An 18,153-nucleotide genomic window follows, 5' to 3' on the forward strand; every position below is an offset into this window, starting at 1 on the left:
GGTATTTGAGTTTCTCTTATGTTGTGTGTGATATTTAATATTTGTGTGTGTTTTATATTCAAATGTATTCATAATATTTTATTTAGTTACTGATATTAGGATATCTGCTTATTTCATTTTTATATCACTCCAAATACTGTTATAGAAAAGTGGTTTATAAATTTGAATATTATCAGGAATGAATGCCATTTTATTGCACACCATGCTTATGTAAAAAAAAATTAATAAAAATACAACATATCAAAATGAATTACTTAATCTTGGGTATACAAAGTACACAAATTTGTTCTTACCTGATAATTTCCATTCCTAGAGTCCAGTCAGACCAGTCCAGATGAATGGGTTATGCCCACAGAACAGCAGATGGAGCCAGACGCTAATAGTTTCACTGTTATCACTATGCTGACCTCAGCCTGCCAGTATTATCCATAACAAGCTAATTTTGCAAATTTAAAATCCCTACCAACCAGAGGGCTTCCAAGAATCCACAAATATAGATAAACTATGTACAGTTTGAGACATACCATACCTGTTTACCATGAGTCACCTTACATCTCATTATCAACACTGGAATCAAAGTATATTTGGCAGCAGATAAGAGGGTTCTGAACCGGTTCTGACTGCATTCAAGGAAAGGTAATTATCAGGTAAGAATAAGATGTCTCCTTCCTCTTTATCCAGTCAGATCAGTCAAGACAAATGGGATGTACCCAAGCTACTCCTGTATTGGGCGAGACACTGCCAAACCTTTTCTCAGCACCTCCATAGCGAAGAATGCCTCCTATCTAGCTCTCATGTCCAAGCGATAATGCTTTGAAAAGGAAAGCAAAAATGATCAGGTCACTGCATTACAAATTTCCTGTGGCAAAACCAAGCGGTAACTCTGCCAAAAAAGGTCTCTTGAGCTGTAGTAGAATGAGCCCTAGCTTGCCCCTTGGATAAGTGCTTACTCCTATCAGTGAAAGCTTCTGCAATGACATCCTTAAACCAACGTGCAAGCTAAATCTTGGTCACTGCTTCACTTTTAATTATTTCACTGAATAAAATCAAGAGATGATTAGATTTCCTAAAACAAATATGTCTTTCAAGTGCCTCAAAATAACTCTCTTCACAACCAAGGAATGAACAATTCTGTAATTTTTCATCTTCCTCCTTACTTAAGGTAAGCAGGCTGACTGAAATGAAAGGCAGAGAGGATGGTACCCTACAAATTTTGACCATTTCACTAATAATCACCAAAAATGGTTCTTTGCACGAAAGTGCCTGTAAATCTGAAATCCTCCTAGCTGAACAAAACTGACACCTGAAATACAACCTTTAAAGTAACTGATCAAAATCGATGAATTAGGCTTAAATAGGGAACCTGCCAAGAATATTAACTTCAGATCCCAAAATGGAATGGGATCCTTAGTCTAGGTCTAATATGCAGTTCCTCTCAGGAAATGAGAAACATCTGAAAGAGATATTGGTCTTCCTAACACACAGCCCTATAGCATGCAATAGCTGCCACCAGTAACTTCATGGAATCAAGTGCTAAGCCTATTGCCAGTCCTTCCTGGGGAAAAAAAAAATCCAGAATGCAGGACACAGACAGTCCTGGGAGAAAACTTCATACTAGAGCACCACTGCTCAAAAAGTCTCCAAACCCTTACCATAAGTCATGTAAGCCAAAGATTTTCTAGCTTTTAAAAGTGCATTCACCACATCTTGAGAATAACCCTTCTTGACTAAAATAAGCCTTCTCAAGAGCAAGGCTGTGTGACAGAAATGATCTGGATCTTTGTGAAGAACAGGTCCCTGAGCTGAGGAAATTGCAACAGATTCCCATCCAACAAACTAACAAGCTTCAGATATCAATGGCTCCTTTACCAGTCTGGAGCTACTAGCATCATTAAACCTAGATGTCATGCAATCCCTTGGACAGTTCTCCCTATCAACGGCAATAGAGGAAATATATACAAGATTGCTTCTGATGGCAAATGCCGGATCAATATGACCAGTCTGCTGACCCTTTTTCTCTCTTTCATCTGTAAAAACGTTGCACCTCTTCAATCCTTTCACTAGCCCTCAGATCCATCAGTGGAACTCCCCAACCATCCACTATCTGGTCAAATACTACACAAGACAATGACTTCTCTCTGATCTACTATATTATGGTTCAGATAATCTGCCTGAATGTTTTCCACACCTGCTATGTGAGGCAGATAGGTCTTTCAGATTTCTTTCTGCCCACTAAAGTAGCAGATCCATCTCATCTGACACATAAGGACTCTCTGTGCCTATCTGATGAGTTAAACATTATTAGTGTAGCATTGTCTGACTGCCTGACCCCTAAGAAGGGGCACGAAATGCAACAGAGGCAATCCAATTGCCCTAGTCTTCAGATGATTTATGGACCATGCTGCTGCTTCTGGTGACCATAGGTCTTGAGCAAACTGACTTAAGACAGTGAGCCCCACAACCCAATAGATTGGTGCTACTATGATGATGCACACTTGTGGCTCTAGTTCCATGCCCTTCTCTAGATTCTTGAAATCCAACCACCAACACAAACTCACTTTGACTTGCCACGGTACCGGGAGCCTCATGAAGACATTCTGAGACTGCAGGTCCCATTTGGACAACTACACTCTTTGAAGAGGCCTATTTGTCCTCGCCCAGGGAACTAGATCCAAAGCTGCCGGTAACACCATACTGACGGGTTCCTGAACAAGATCAACAAGAGAACTTTGTTGCTGCTTCTGAATTCTTTGCCTCAGACAAACACAACCTAAGTCCGTATGAAAGAGTTCTCAGATATTCTAGCTTTTAAGATGGAACTACACTGCTCTTGGAGAAGTTAACAACCTATCCCAGTTCCTGCAAAAATATTCTACCACTTTCCTGGTGGCCCATGTACTTTGTTGTTCCAACTTCGCTCTTATGAGCCAATTGTCCAGCAGGGATGAACCAAAATCCCTTGCTTTCTCTATACTGCTGCCACCACTACAATCAATCACCTTTAAAAAGGTTCTTGGGGCTGTAGCCAGACCAAAGGAAACTGAAAATGGCCTCCCAGCACCACAAAACGAAGACGCCTTTGATACATCTCCCTTCTTGGAATGTGCAAATAAGCCTCCATAAGGTTCAAGAAGGTCAGAAACAACATCCCCCCTCCCCCCGACTATTATCGATTTCAAGGCTTCCATTCTGAAATGAGAAATCCTAAGAAACTTGTTGACCAGTTTTAAATCCAGAAAAAGGCAAAAGAAGCCTTCCTTACAGGAAACCACAAAATAAACTTAATACCATCCCAGACCCTACTGGTGTCTTGGAACTGGTACTACCATACCTAAGGAATCTCTTTAGTGTCGCTTTTACCACTGCTCGCTTACTGACTGTGCGACAAGGGGAATGCTCAAGTGTCAGAAAAAGTACAGGAAAATTCCAAGGCGCAACCATCCGAATAATCTCTAAAACCCATTGATCCAAAATAATTTGGCCAATCTACAAAATCAGAGATTGGGTCAAGTCCTTGTTGGGAGTTACCTGAGGAACTGGCAGCCTCTGAGGAAGCCTCCTTAAAGCCTCTGTTGGCTTAGCAAAGAGTAGTTACAACAAAAATACACCGTGTACTAGTTAGACAATTAACATAACACCCAGAAACGCCAAACAAATTTTGTAAGACCCTCTATTCACGGGTAGACATATGTGTTCAACTCGTTTCTCATAGGGGTCACTATTGCTTTAATCATTTATATACTCAATTTTTGTTATATTTTTCAAAGTTTTTTTCAAAGTTCCTCAAAATATTTTAGGCACTTGCCAATCAAAATAAAAACGGGTACTTATCCGCACTGAAAAGGTCCCAGGTAACCCGACATGGCCATGTTTCGGACCGCTGTCCTGCTTCAGGGGAAAAGAAGGCAACCGATTCAGATACTTGTAGCAAACTTCTTCTTGCTTCGTCTTTATTCCGTGCTGGTCAATTTCTTCCAAACAGGCTGCATTTCAGCCCGCTGTGCTTCAACAATGGCAGACAAACGGAAGTTATTTATACAAGTACCAGCGCTTAGTACCACCTCTTCCGGTGACGGATAGTAGTTCCCTCTCACGTCCTTACGTCCAAACGCTGTCAGTCTGATTATAATCTCTCTTTATATACCTAAATCACATGCTCTAGACTCACAATTTGTAAAAGAAACAGGAAGATTCTTTTATAACTTCCCTTTATAGGAAGCCCACCGATCGGAATCACTATTTAAGGTATTCCAGTTTTCATCCTCAAAGGTTAAAGAATGGACTCCCTATATCTCAATTTCTTAGATTACGCCGGATATGTTCATCCATGGAGGATTTCAAATCCCAAGCCTCAGTTCTCTCTACAAGATTTGTGCAAAAAGGCTATCCGCGGGGAGTAATAAGGAGGGCTTATAAGAGAGCCCGCTTCGCTAATAGAGATCTGTTGTTACTCTACCAGCAACGTCCCTATAATCAAGATCTGACTTGCACTTTGAAATATTCACGTCATGTGAATGAAGTGGTCAATATCGTACGTGAACATTGGAAAGTTCTAATGTTGCATACGGTATTTCAAACCAGTCCGAGATTCGCCTATTTCAGAGGACAGAATATTAGGGATCGTATTGTTCATTCTCGGTTTTCTTCCACTACAAATCGGTTTCCCTCTGGAGGCCATCAAGCATGTGGGACTTGTGATATGTGTGGACAAACCCTTACAGGAGAACAATGGCGGGCGCCCCATTCAGGGGTCGTGGTTCGGCATGACAGATGGACTTCGTGTGATTCAATGAGTGTTGTATATGTCATACAGTGTCCTTGCAACTTGGCTTATGTTGGCCGCACTAAGAGAAAAATCCGTACGCGGCTGATTGAACATAGAAGTTGCATTAGGACATCAAAACTTGCGGCTCCTTTAGTGCAACACTGTATTAATCAACACCACCAATTCACTGACTTGCGGTGGTCCATTTTGGAACAAGTGGATCAAAACCCTAGGGGGGGAGACATACAGTCCTATTTGAACCGACGAGAACATTTCTGGATTTTTCACCTGAACACTGTGGATCCTAATGGTTTAAATGAGAGAATCAACTGGTACTCTCATTTGACTAATGTTGTATTTCTAACAAGACTTGTGCGTTCCACCATATTGACACATTAAGAATAGATCTTGCTCCAAAGTATCCGGACAGATGTTGTGTGTTAAACTATATAGTTGTGATACAATTTGCATGGACAGCCGCAATACCTGAATAAGTTTTCAGGAACCATTTTCAATTGTTATGGGTAAGAGGATGTGATCGAGAATATAATGGTATATGATGTATCAGTTCACTCCGGGAGAGGACGTGACAGAGAACCGCCGTTCTGGGATGCACTATGCAGTTTCTAATCAATCAGCGCGAGAGGACGCGACAGAGAACACAGCCGCTTTTGATTTACCAACACGCATCGGGAGAGAACGTGACAGAGAACTGCTTCCCTGGGACGCATCATGCTGTTATATAGAACGGATGTGACAGAGATTGCCGCTTTTTGAAGCGCTATATGGACAGTTATTTTCCCAGGTTCTTTTACAAATTGTGAGTCTAGAGCATGTGATTTAGGTATATAGAGAGAGATTATAATCAGACTGACAGCGTTTGGACGTAAGGACGTGAGAGGGAACTACTATCCGTCACCGGAAGAGGTGGTACTAAGCGCTGGTACTTGTATAAATAACTTCCGTTTGTCTGCCATTGTTGAAGCACAGCGGGCTGAAATGCAGCCTGTTTGGAAGAAATTGACCGGCACGGAATAAAGACGCCACAAGAAGAAGTTTGCTACAAATATCTGAATCGGTTGCCTTCTTTTCCCCTGAAGCAGGACAGCGGTCCGAAACATGGCCATGTCGGGTTACCTGGGACCTTTTCAGTGCGGATAAGTACCCGTTTTTATTTTGATTGGCAAGTGCCTAAAATTTTTTGAGGAACTTTGAAAAAAACTTTGAAAAATATAACAAAAATTGAGTATATAAATGATTAAAGCAATAGTGACCCCTATGAGAAACGAGTTGAACACATAATATGTCTACCCGTGAATAGAGGGTCTTACAAAATTTGTTTGGCGTTTCTGGGTGTTATGTTAATTGTCTAACTAGTACACGGTGTATTTTTTGTTGTTGACATTGGTGTGTACTAGAATACACCAGTTGGTGTGGGTGGGTTTTTTTGTGTGATTAGCAAAAGGAGTGACATTTTCCAAATGGCCCAGACCTCTTACTACCAAACATCTCTCTTAAATCTCTTATCCTAAACTTTTTAGGCCTGCCTTCCAGAAGCCTTGGTACTTTGGACACACCCCAAACCGTGTCCATTTTTTCAAAGTCCTCGCCAAACAAAAGAATGCCTTTAAAAGAAAGCTTCATCAAATTGGTCTTAGATATTCAATCTGACCAGTTGTGTAATCATAGCAACCTTTTTGGCTGCCATTATGGAGGCCATATTTCTTGCCGAAGTGTGCACTAAATCAAAGAAAGCATGTACTTTATACGCTGCTCCCTGTTCTAAACAGGAAGCTTCTTCAGCAACCTCAATACCAGAGCCCCCCTCCCGCTCCCTGTCCCCTCTTGGAAGCACTGTGATAAACACAAACCAGACCTTGTCACTACACAGCTGCAGGTACTATCTGCAGCGCCATACTGGAGGTTTCAAATGCTTGCTTCAAAAACAGACTCTTCTTTTCCTATGTATCTTTAAAGATCACACCTCCTTCAACCAGAATAGCAGTCTGCTTGGTAACAGAACAAACTAGATAAACAAACAAACTAGATAAACCGTTTATCACCCCACTGTTTATTGTAAACCGGCATGATGTGATACCCTCACGAATGCCGGTATAGAAAAAATTAAAATAAATAGAGCATCTACTTTGGGAAATCTATACTTCCCCCTTTCTGAAGAAACACAGGGATACAACTTGACCAGAGTGAGAACACCCTTGAAATCTTCCTCAGGGTAAATCCACTCCAGATCAAACAAATCCTTCACTGCTTTATGCAGGGGAATGGCTTAGAGGGCCTTCTAATACCAAATATAATAAGGTCCCTCAGCAGAACTAGAAATGTCCTCCTCATCATTTAAGATATGCAAGGATTGGGTAATCAAGGCTGGGCGTTCCGCCTTATGGAAATGACGCACCATAATAGAACCATCCTCTCCCTCACGAGGGAAACTCATCCCCTCCAAGTCTCCTTCACCAACAGTGCCCTGAGGTACCTTAAAGCCATCCAGGGAATCAGAGTCAGACAAATTCTTCTCATTCACCTTTCCCACCCCTGGGCTTTTTTCAGCTCCAGCCACCTGCAGACCCAGAGAGAACTGGAGTGGAACATGAGACAAAACTGTGTCCTGATGAAAATATTGAATAAACTCAGCAGAAATCAAAAAAGCCTAGGTCATGGAAGAGGATTCCAAGGCTGAGGGGAAAGGAATTGCTCCTTTAAAGGCTGCTGAGCTATGAACTGGCCCCTACTCAAGTAGCCACTTGATCCATGGGAATGAATAAGGGAGGCTCTCGAGATTCCTCTCGCTCACTTACTCTAAGATAGCCCCAGTTCCTGCCACAATTTACAGAGCAACTACTGAAACAGAGAGCACAGATGCCCCCCCCCCTCCCCAGGCAACAAATTCACAGCCCCTCTAAGACTCCCTCTCCTCTGAAGAGCTCCTACACTTTATTTGCTCCCCCAGACTGCAGCTTCCCAACCACACCCAGGGCAGAGCCCGGGTTTCTTCCCGCGTGCTGCCAAAGTTACCGTGTCTCCCCAGCAGCACAACAGAGGCTCAGTTAAACAGCCCCATGGCCCAAAAAAATAAATGTATACAGAGGTAAAACTCACTCAGCCGACCTCTTTGCAGTCCCTGAGTTCAAAGGCCCTATGCTGGCAGGTCCTTTGGTATCCTCTTCATTTCTTAACTTTTTTTTTTCTAAGAAACAGGACCCACATGCAGACATAGATAAGGAGAGGTGGGGGGAGGGGGAGAACGGGCTGTAATATCCCCAAACCCCAGCCAGATATTATCAAAAGAAAAAAAACTGGAAGTCCACCGGCTTAGGCACTGCCTCAGGAGCTTCCTAAAGCAGAATCTCTCAAACCCAAAGCAATGCTCCACTAAGGTAGGGAGAACTAGTCTGCTGCCTAACAATGTCCTCTTATTCAGCTTCACCAGGTCTAAGAATACAGCACAGGATGCGCTCTCTACCATCTGCTAGAGACAGAGAGTGCTGGCAGGCTGAGATCAACACAGATGCACGTAAGGAGCGTTAGTCTCTGGCTCCATCTGCTGATTGATGGGCATAAACCATTCGTCTGGAGGAATGCATAATTGCTATAAAAATGTTTAATAAATGCTTTCAGCCATCATGTCAAAGACACTGTTATTGGAAGCAAAGATTACCTTTGGCATATTTGATAGAGCAATGTGTTTTTCATGCCTCTTGATCTTGATCTGAAATATGGATTTAAATGCTGGTTCATCAAAGCAGGGAAAGGCCATTCTTGCTGCCAAAGGCTCAAATTGAGTAGCTGCAAGCCACCTGAGGTAAGTGGGGAAAGAAAAAGAAAAGAAGTCCTGAAAAAAGAGAGACACTCACTTTGGGATCTTTTATACTTCACATTCATGGATCATTTAAAAAAAAAAAAAAAAAAGAGTCAGTATTAAGAGCTTACGAGATTTGTTTTCATTCTTGCAAGGATAGGAAGTGTGCAAAAACCATTTTACCACCAAACATAACTCAAGCTACCAAATGAGGATCACAAGATTATAAATATAATATATAATTGTAGATATTTGAAATAATCTCCTCAACCCTGTTCTCTTGTATCTGCTGCAAGTAAAATGTAAGAAAGCCACAATATGATTTACAGTAACCTCTCAGTACTAACCACTGAATGTTTAGGATTCATTACAAAATGTAATATATCAATCACAGAGAAGAAATATGAAAGCACTGATGAGTGCATATATCAGTGTGTTAACAATGCAATCAGAATTGCAGATTTCTTAAGACTGTGCCACCAAAGGGGAGAAAAAAGTTGCACATGAGCAAATGTGACCATTAGAAATTGGACAAAGAATTTTGTAAAACAGAGAAAAAGATCTGAAAATACAGTAGGTAGTGCCTTAGAAGACTAAATGATCAGGCATCTAGACTTCATACCAAATAGCTTAGGAAACAGAGCAGGGGCATGTGCTGAAAAACAGAAAGCAAGGCAGGCATGACAGTGTAGTCCAAAGATAAATATGCAATAAAGAGAGGATCAAGGCTGAATGAGGCCAATATTCAGTAGTCCATTTAGTGAACAAGTTATTCGGCCAAGGTTAGCCGGATAATTTGTGCCATATATTCAGCAGGATAAAATGACCCACTGAATATACTAGACTTTTCTGTACACCCTCCAACTTAATATTCTGGTAATATTAAGGTCGGAGGAACCAAAAAAAAAAATCACCCCGCCAGTCAGTGGGTTAGAAAACGGATTCTCAATTTTGCCGGCGTCCATTTTCCTAACCCATGGCTGTCAGCGGGTTCGAAAGCAGATGCCAGTAAAATTGAGCGTCGGTTGTCAGACCCGCTGACAGCTGCCTCTACTGTTAAATAAGGAGGCACTAGGGACGCCCTATTGTCCCTAGCACCTCCTTATTAGCGAGACACCTAATTTGACTAGAGAATTGTGCACCCAGGAGAGGTGCCTGCGTGCGCGTCGGGAGAGCGGGCGCTCAACACGGAGTGCCGGCTTTCCCGCATTTTAATGAATCGGCCTGTTAGAGGGCAATTTTCAGAAGGATTTCTGTGGGTAAACACCCTTTACCCATGGAAAATAGACTCCAAAAATTTCCCACTTTGTATGCAGGTAAAAAAAAAAAAGACTGCAGAATGCACAACCTACATACTTTCACCCATCTGTAGAAGAGGCATTCCCAAAGCAGGGTTATCTGCAGAAAAAGGAGGCATATATCCCTGCATGTGCTTCTTCCTGAGGCAAATTCCAAGTAAAAGTACATGCACACGTTTCTTTTGAAAGCTGGTGCAAAGACCGGGAGCAAAATGCCCACATTGGTGGTTCCTCCCACCCACTTTCCAGCAATGTGGGCAATTTGAAAATTGTCCTCTTAGTACATATCTAGAATAAATCAAAACTTTAACAGAACCAGAGTACTGGAAAACGTAATGGAACCTTAGCAAAATGAGTCCTTCAGAGTGTGTCTATGCCTGGCCAATATTATTTTCAGGTCATACCTACTCTGTTTAGAAGCTGTAACTCACACTTTATAAATTAGATTACTAAACAATACTGCTTTCAGCAGATAAAAATGTTACTGGAGAATACCTTCTGCAGCTCCTGAAAGATCTTCAGCAGCTTTGACCATCATTGCAGTGACTTAAAGGGCTAACTAGAATGAATGCTCACCACACCAATTTTAAAAAGTCATTTTTTAAGCCCTGGCATAACGAAATATATGCACTATCTACAATCATGAAAATGCTAAAGTGATGCAGAATGGAAATGGAGAAAGTACAGAGAAGGGCGACCAAAATGATAAAGGGAATGGAACAGCTCCCTTATGAGGAAAGGCTGAAGAGGTTAGGGCTGTTCAGCTTGGAGAAGAGACGACTGAGGGGGGATATGATAGAGGTCTAGAACGGGTTAATAATCAGTTATTTTCGCTTTCAGATAATAGAAGGACTAGGGGGCACTCCATGAAGTTAGCATGGGGCACATTTAAAACTAATCTGAGAAAGTTCTTTTTTACTCAACGCACAATTAAACTCTGGAATTTGTTGCCAGAGGATGTGGTTAGTGCAGTTAGTGTAGCTGTGTTTAAAAAAGGATTGGATAAGTTCTTGGAGGAGAAGCTGACTTAGAAAATAGCCACTGCTATTACTAGTAACAGTAGCATGGAAGAGGCTTGGTTTTTGGGTGCTTGCCAGGTTCTTATGGCCTGGAATGGCCACTGTTGGATACAGGATGCTGGGCTCGATGGACCCTTGGTCTGACCCAGTATGGCATGTTCTCATGTTCTTACTTTTCCATTTTTGAGCCATTAAGCTTCCAGGCACCAACTGGATGCTCTTAAATAAGCAGCCGAGCTATCCCCTTAACCACACTCCAAACACCATCACACACAAAAAAAAAAAAACCAAAACCCACACTACAGAAATGTGTCTTACAATTACTGAGGGGGGCAAAAATCTATAAGCCCTGATCCTCTCCCCCCCTCTTAATTCTGCTATTCAAACTGTCTTCCTAAAACCATTCCTTCATGAATAATAAGGTACATGGTAGAAATTAGTATTAAGGGCTTCCGGTGATGACGTCATCCGCAGAGAAGTCAGGACTGAGCTCCGTGGTCCCCCTCCGAATTTCCCCCGCTACTGTTTTATAAAAGCGGCATTTCTGTAGCGATTTGGCTCGGGAGGGGATCCTGAAGGGTCCAGGCACATACAGGAGACCCTTCAGTGTGCTGCGGATGGAGAAAGACTGCAGCCGGCGCGTATGAAAAGAAACGCGGCAGAGCAGGGCCAAAATGGCGGCTGCTACCGCGACTTACCTCTGCTGAAATAAAAGAATCAGTGTGGTGATTTCGGGTGCTTCTGTCCAAGAGGGCATCTGCCGGACAAGTGTCTCCAAAAGGGATCTGCTGCAACGCTGCGAGTGTGTTTCTGCTCCGGGCGGTGCTTGAAGGGCTCAGGTTCATACCAGGGTTTGGTCAGCGCGCCGTGGGTGGTACGAGACAGCGGCTTATGAGGAGCGGCGACAAAGCACGGCTAAGATGGCAGCCGGAGCGGAAGCCCCTAAGATGTTGACAGCGGTCTCGGACGAGGTACTCCAGCAGACCTCTCAAAACGTGTTCTCTGCGCTGGATGCCCGCTTAATTAAGATCCACACCTCTATGGATGACCTACAGAGGACATTGGAAGGGCAGGCGAAGTGGCTGGACCAGGCGGAAGAGGTGCTCTCTGACTATGGGGACCGGCTGGCGGATTCCGAGAGGCACGTGACGACGCTCCAGGCTCAGCAAAAAGACATTTTGGATAAACTGGAGGACCAAGAGAATAGAGGTAGAAGAAATAATCTTAAAATAATTGGTCTTCTGGAATCAGTGGCGGAGGGCGAACTGAAGATTTGTTGTGGCTCCCCAGGAGAGCATGGACTGCTGTTATCGGATGACAGGATGCTGTGTGAACGAGCTCACTGGATGGGACCACCCCGCGAGGCACTGGCTAGACCCCGGCCAGTCATGGCGTGCATTCTCAACTAGACACAAAAAAAAACTCAGCTACTTCGTGCTTTTCACCAGAAATCTTCAAATTCTTCAGAAATCTCCTCAAATACCATGCTTAATCTCTTGTTCCATCCCTGTTACCATGTTACAAACAGTTACCATGTTATAATGTAAAATAAGCAAGTCATGCCTTATTTGTTTTAGTTACATGTAAACCAATGTGATATCTCGATCGAATGTCGGTATATAAAAACAAATAAATAAATAAGTAGACTACAAAGGTCACAAAATATTACTCTTCAATGATTTTTCTGCAGCCACGGCAGCGCAGAGGAAACAAGTGTCGCTGGCTTGCTCGGATCTTTATAAATGGGGAATTCGATTTGCTCTCCTATACCCGGCCAAGCTGCAGGCACACCACAACAATCAGGTGCTCTATCTAAACTCGAAAGAAGAAGCTTCCAACTTCTTGGTGACGCTGGATAACCCTGCTGTGGCTTAAATATGGATATCTGGACATACGAGTTCAAGTGTGAAGAGAGTTCTTAGTTTATAACGTTTTGATTATCACTTTTACAGACCATGTCTAAGTTGGCTCGCAAATTTATTTTCTATTTTTCTCTCTTCCTCTTTGGAACTATCACAGTTCCAGGCCTCTGACCCTTTTGATACAGCAAAACATATGACCTGGGTCTGGAGGCCCCAAACCTAATGGAAGACCTATAGATCTATATTGGCGAGGCGGGGGGGGGGGGGGGGGGGGGGGGGGGACAAGGAGGGGGGTGCTTTTCCTCATCTGGAAGCTGGATACAGATTGGGAAGGTCCCTGTGCCTCTTGGGGCATCTGTAGTTGTTGTATGGGTGTGGCTGTGGATGGGGCTCTGGTGTGTATGGGGAGGGAAGAATGGATCATCAGGGGGGAAGGGACAGAGACCAGGGACTAATACTATCTGTATTGGATTTACTAGATCTGGGGGCTCAGACTGGGGAGCCCCAGGATCTGCCCCCTAGTTGGGCAATGCATGTGAGTGATCATGGCAACGGTTAAAATTATGTCCATTAATGTGGACAGTGTCCACTCTCCCACAAAGCGATCCAAATTACTATCTCTGTTGTGGCGCCAGCACTCCCAGGTAGCGTTTCTTCAAGAAACTCATCTTAATGATGTAGAGCATGGGAAACTGAAACGTGAGTGGGTGGGGCAATGTATATATTCCTCTTTTTCTGCGCATAAGCGGGGTATTACCATTTTCATACACACTTGCCTTTTCAGCTTACACGGGTGTGTCATGACAAGGAGGAACGCTATGTGGTAGCTGCTGGAGTCCTCTACCAACGAGTGTTCTGTAATATTTATGCACCTAATGTGTATTCCCAGGAGTTTTTTTTCAGGACTAGTGGGCATTTTGACCAGTTTTCTGGGTCATACTCTGGTGGTAGAGGGGATTTTAACATAGTGGCAAATAAATCACTTGATTGTTGCCCACCTAAGGTCGCTATGGCCAATGATTCCCAATTGGGGGTAAACTTTCTGTGTCAGGAACTCCATCTCTTGGCTATCTGGCAAACTCTGCATCCTATGGAGCTAGATTTTACCTTTTATTCCAACCCACATCAGTCATACTCCCGCTTGGATTACATATTAGTATCGGAAAGCATATTCCCTGGGGTTGTACATGCTAGCATTGGTGCCATTTCTTTTTCAGACCATGCCCCGGTGACTCTCACGCTAAAAGGGGAGAGAGGACCTCGGTGCGCTCTCTCATGGCGCATGCGTCCTGACTTGTTCCTAGATAAACAGTTTCATGTTCACCTGCAGGCTCAGTGGAAAGAATATATGGAGCTTAACACCTCAGCAAAGGTCTCTCCTGGACTCCTGTGGGAGGCTGGGAAGGGAGTGATGCACGGTCACATTATAGCCTATGTTGCCAAAATAATTAGCCCAATGCGGAAATCTTAAGCTTCACTGGGGTACTCAAAAAAGCGCAGCAACACTACATGCGCACTATGCCCAGATAAAGATCTGGTGGACCAAGCTCGTACCACGCTCAATTCTCTCCTACATTAAAGGGCCTCTAAATCACTGAAATATTACCAATTTCAGCTATATAAGTATGGAAATAAAGTGAGCAGAATGTTAGCTAACCTGGTCCGACCTCGGAATCAGCGGCAGGTTATTACAGGTATCAGAGGTCGAGATGGAGGGTATAAGACGACACTAGCGGATCTCTCAGCTAGGTTCCTGGAGTATTTTAAAATGCTGTATGGCAAAAAGACTCCTAACCCGGCCATCACAGAGCAGTTCTTTCAGGGGTTAACTTGGCCACGGCTGACTGCGGATCAGCTTGTGGCACTGAATATTAGGGATGTGAATCGTTTTCCATATCGTCTTAACGATAGAAATCGTGTGGCAGGGCAAGAAAATCGTCTTAGGCACGATTTTTTAGTTAAAAAATCGTTAAAAATCGTTTTTTCCGATTAGTGCGCACTAACCCGAGTTAGTGCGCACTAACTCGAGTTAGTGCGCACTAACTCAAAATGATACAAATAGACACTTTCCAGGTCACTGAAGGTCAGTTAGGAATGAATATGTGTTACTATTGGCTGGCAGCCCTCTTATCTATTGATGTTACCAAAGTTACCACTGAGGTGATGGTTGGGGGGATGGGAAATGGAACTGGAAACTCACGAACAGCAACAGAAAATGAAACAAAGTGTTCACACTTCCCAGGTCAGTAAAGGTCACTTAGCAATGAATATATGTATTCCTATTGGCTGGCTGTGCTCTTATCTATTGATGTTACCAAGGTTCCACTGAGGTAATGGCATTGGTTGGGGGGATGTGAAATGGAAACAGTTGGAAGCTTGACAAAAAAAGTAATGTGATGATCAGCACTTCTTTGTTTATTATTTTTGTTAGCAGGCACCTGAAATGCTAGTGCATGTTGAATTTGCCAATCACTGTGCATTTTAGAAAGGTGGTCCTGGCTGGAACTGTACACAGTTCAAATATATGTAATTGATTGTTGGTAAGTGTATTTTTAAGTAGCCAGCCACACTGGCACCAGTATGTTTACTTATCCTCTTACTTAACTCACTAGCTCAGCTTTGTAAGAAGGGCTTCTCTGCTTGTGTGTTGCTTTTCTTTGCTGTGAGGAGAGCAGAAACATCAGATCTGTATTCAATCTACTACAGTCATCTCTTATATTAACCTACTCAATTTTTTTTAAATGATTTGTTATATCACTGAATTAATAATTCATTATTATTAGGTGGTGGTGAATGTCTGGACCCCGCTGGGCTTTTGGCAAGTCTTGTGGGGGTCAGGAGGCCCCCCCAAGGTGGCCAAAAGTCCCTGGGGGTCCAGCGGGGGTCTGAGAGCGATCTCCTGTCGCGAATCGTTTTTTTCGTAAGGAAAATGGCGCCGGCCATAGCAGGGTGGGTTTTAGGGTTGCTTTAGCGTGCCGGTTTCCCCGCCCTCCCCCCCACTGGACCCCAGGTAATATAAGGCACTTTGGGGGGGTTCGGGAGGGTGGGGGATTTATTTTCAAGGGTCAGGTTGTTGTGATCTTCCTGCACACAGTGCCCTAACCCTGGCAGGAGGGTGGGGGATTTATTTTCAAGGGTCGGGGTGTTGTGATCTTCCTGCACACAGTGCCCTAACCCTGGCAGGAGGGTGTGGGATTTATTTTCAAGGGTCGGGGTGTTGTGATCTTCCTGCACACAGTGCCCTAACCCTGGCAGGAGGGTGGGGGATTTATTTTCAAGGGTCGGGGTGTTGTGATCTTCCTGCACACAGTGCCCTAACCCTGGCAGGAGGGTGGGGGATTTATTTTAAAGGGTCGGGGTGGGTTTTAGGGTTGCTTTAGTGTGCCGGTTTCCCCGCCCTGCCCCCCACTGGACCCCAGGTAATATAAGGCACTTTGGGGGGGTTCGGGAGGGTGGGGGATTTATTTTCAAGGGTTGGGGTGGGTTTTAGGGTTGCTTTAGCGTGCCGGTTTCCCCGCCCTGCCCCCCACTGGACCCCAGGTAATATAAGGCACTTTGGGGGGGTTCGGGAGGGTGGGGGATTTATTTTCAAGGGTCAGGGTGTTGTGATCTTCCTGCACACAGTTCCCTAACCCTGGCAGGAGGGTGGGGGATTTATTTTAAAGGGTCGGGGTGTGTTTTAGGTTTGCTTTAGCGTGCCGGTTTCCCCGCCCTGCCCCCCCCACTGGACCCCAGGTAATATAAGGCACTTTGGGGGGGTTCGGGAGGGTGGGGGATTTATTTTCAAGGGTCAGGGTGTTGTGATCTTCCTGCACACAGTGCCCTAACCCTGGCAGGAGGGTGGGGGATTTATTTTCAAGGGTCGGGGTGTTGTGATCTTCCTGCACACAGTGCCCTAACCCTGGCAGGAGGGTGGGGGGATTTATTTTCAAGGGCCGGGGTGTTGTGATCTTCCTGCACACAGTGCCCTAACCCTGGCACCAGGGGTGTTGGGATCTTCCTGCACACAGTGCCCTAACCCTGGCACCAGGGGTGTTGTGATCTTCCTGCACCCAGTGCCCTAACCCTGGCACCAGGGGTGTTGTGATCTTCCTGCACACACAGTGCCCTAACCCTGGCACCAGGGGTGTTGTGATCTTCCTGCACACAGTGCCTGACCCTGACTCCTCCCCTCCCCCATGTCCCCCCCCCCCCACCACTCACCCATGTGGGTGAGTGGTGGGGGGGGGGGGGGGGAGGGAGGGATGGGAAGGGAGAGACAGCCCCTGCATTCAGGGGCTGTCTCTCCCTTCCTATCCCTCCCAGGGAGTGGGGCTGGCTCTCCCTTCCCATCCCTCACAGGAGTGGGGCTGCTTGCCCCTTCACCTCCCCCCACCCCCTCCCCTTCCCCTTCTCTCTCCCATATACCAGCAGTGGGGGATGTGAAGGGTGGGATACTTCAGCCCTTTCTAGTCTGAGCTTCTGAACTTACTTTTTTTCATCTTCTTTTTTATTTTCTCATTGTAGATGGATCATGATAGGGAGTCAGCCCAACCGTCCTCCTCAAAGGCCGATCGTGATGCTAGGTCCCGGAAGCCACGGTTCACACAGGCAGATGTGGACCTCCTAGCCCGGCTACTCCTCCTGGATGAGGAGCATCTCTACACCCCCTCAGGCAGCAGGCCTAACCTTCAAAGGGAGTCTGCAGCCTGGGTGGCTCTCCAGGAGGAGTTCTGCCGGAGAGCCTCTTACCCGCGTGAGATCGAAGATCTCAAGAAGAAAGGTGAGAGATAATGTTAGTGGTGTATTATATTTATTTATATTTATTTATCATTTTGAAATGATGTGATTTGTATTTGGGAATTTTGAATGCCACATTAAAAGATAGCTAATTTTTTTTTTATTACTAAATGTTATATATTGCATAAAAAAATAACCTAGCAGGGCATGTTGTGTTTGTAATTAATTTATTAATCAATTAATGTTATTCTATTTCCTTTCTACCTCTAATTCTCAGGTCGGCATCTGAGACTTCACGAGGGTGATTGGCTTGAGGAGGTCCGCCTGACTTTAGCGCGTCCTTCGCCTGGTAGGCTGTTTGAGAATACTCCACAAGTACACAAATATTATTCAATTAATTGTAATGGAATTTGTGTTTAATATTGTTTGTGTCAGTTCCAATTCCTTTTTTTTAAATTTTAACTGTTGTTCTGTGAAATTTGATCTGTGTCTTCGTACAGAACCACACACCAGCAGGGACGAGGCAGGGCTTCCTGGGCCCAGTAGCTGTCAGCAGAGGAGGACGGAGCGAACCGTCACTGGTGGGCCAGGTATTATATATTATTAGATAATTGAGCCCTGACCATTGACCAACATGCTGCAAATGTGAATGGGGGATAAATGTGAGACTGAG

The 18,153-nt window shown here is 44.4% G+C and overlaps 1 protein-coding gene across 1 annotated transcript in view; it reads right to left on the reverse strand.

Moving 5' to 3' along the window:
* LNPEP (leucyl and cystinyl aminopeptidase) overlaps window positions 1–18,153 on the reverse strand; it is a 215,028-nt gene that overhangs the window by 152,640 nt on the left and 44,235 nt on the right. Inside the window, exons 3-4 of the mRNA XM_029572844.1 lie at window positions 8,442–8,580; window positions 2,729–2,754 (exon numbers count right to left, since the gene is read on the reverse strand). Of these exons, the coding sequence (XP_029428704.1) occupies window positions 2,729–2,754; window positions 8,442–8,580 (165 nt within the window). The remainder of the gene's footprint in view (window positions 1–2,728; window positions 2,755–8,441; window positions 8,581–18,153) is intronic.

This window comes from Rhinatrema bivittatum, chromosome 1, assembly GCF_901001135.1.
Source record: "Rhinatrema bivittatum chromosome 1, aRhiBiv1.1, whole genome shotgun sequence".
NCBI classification, from domain to species: Eukaryota; Metazoa; Chordata; class Amphibia; order Gymnophiona; family Rhinatrematidae; genus Rhinatrema; species Rhinatrema bivittatum.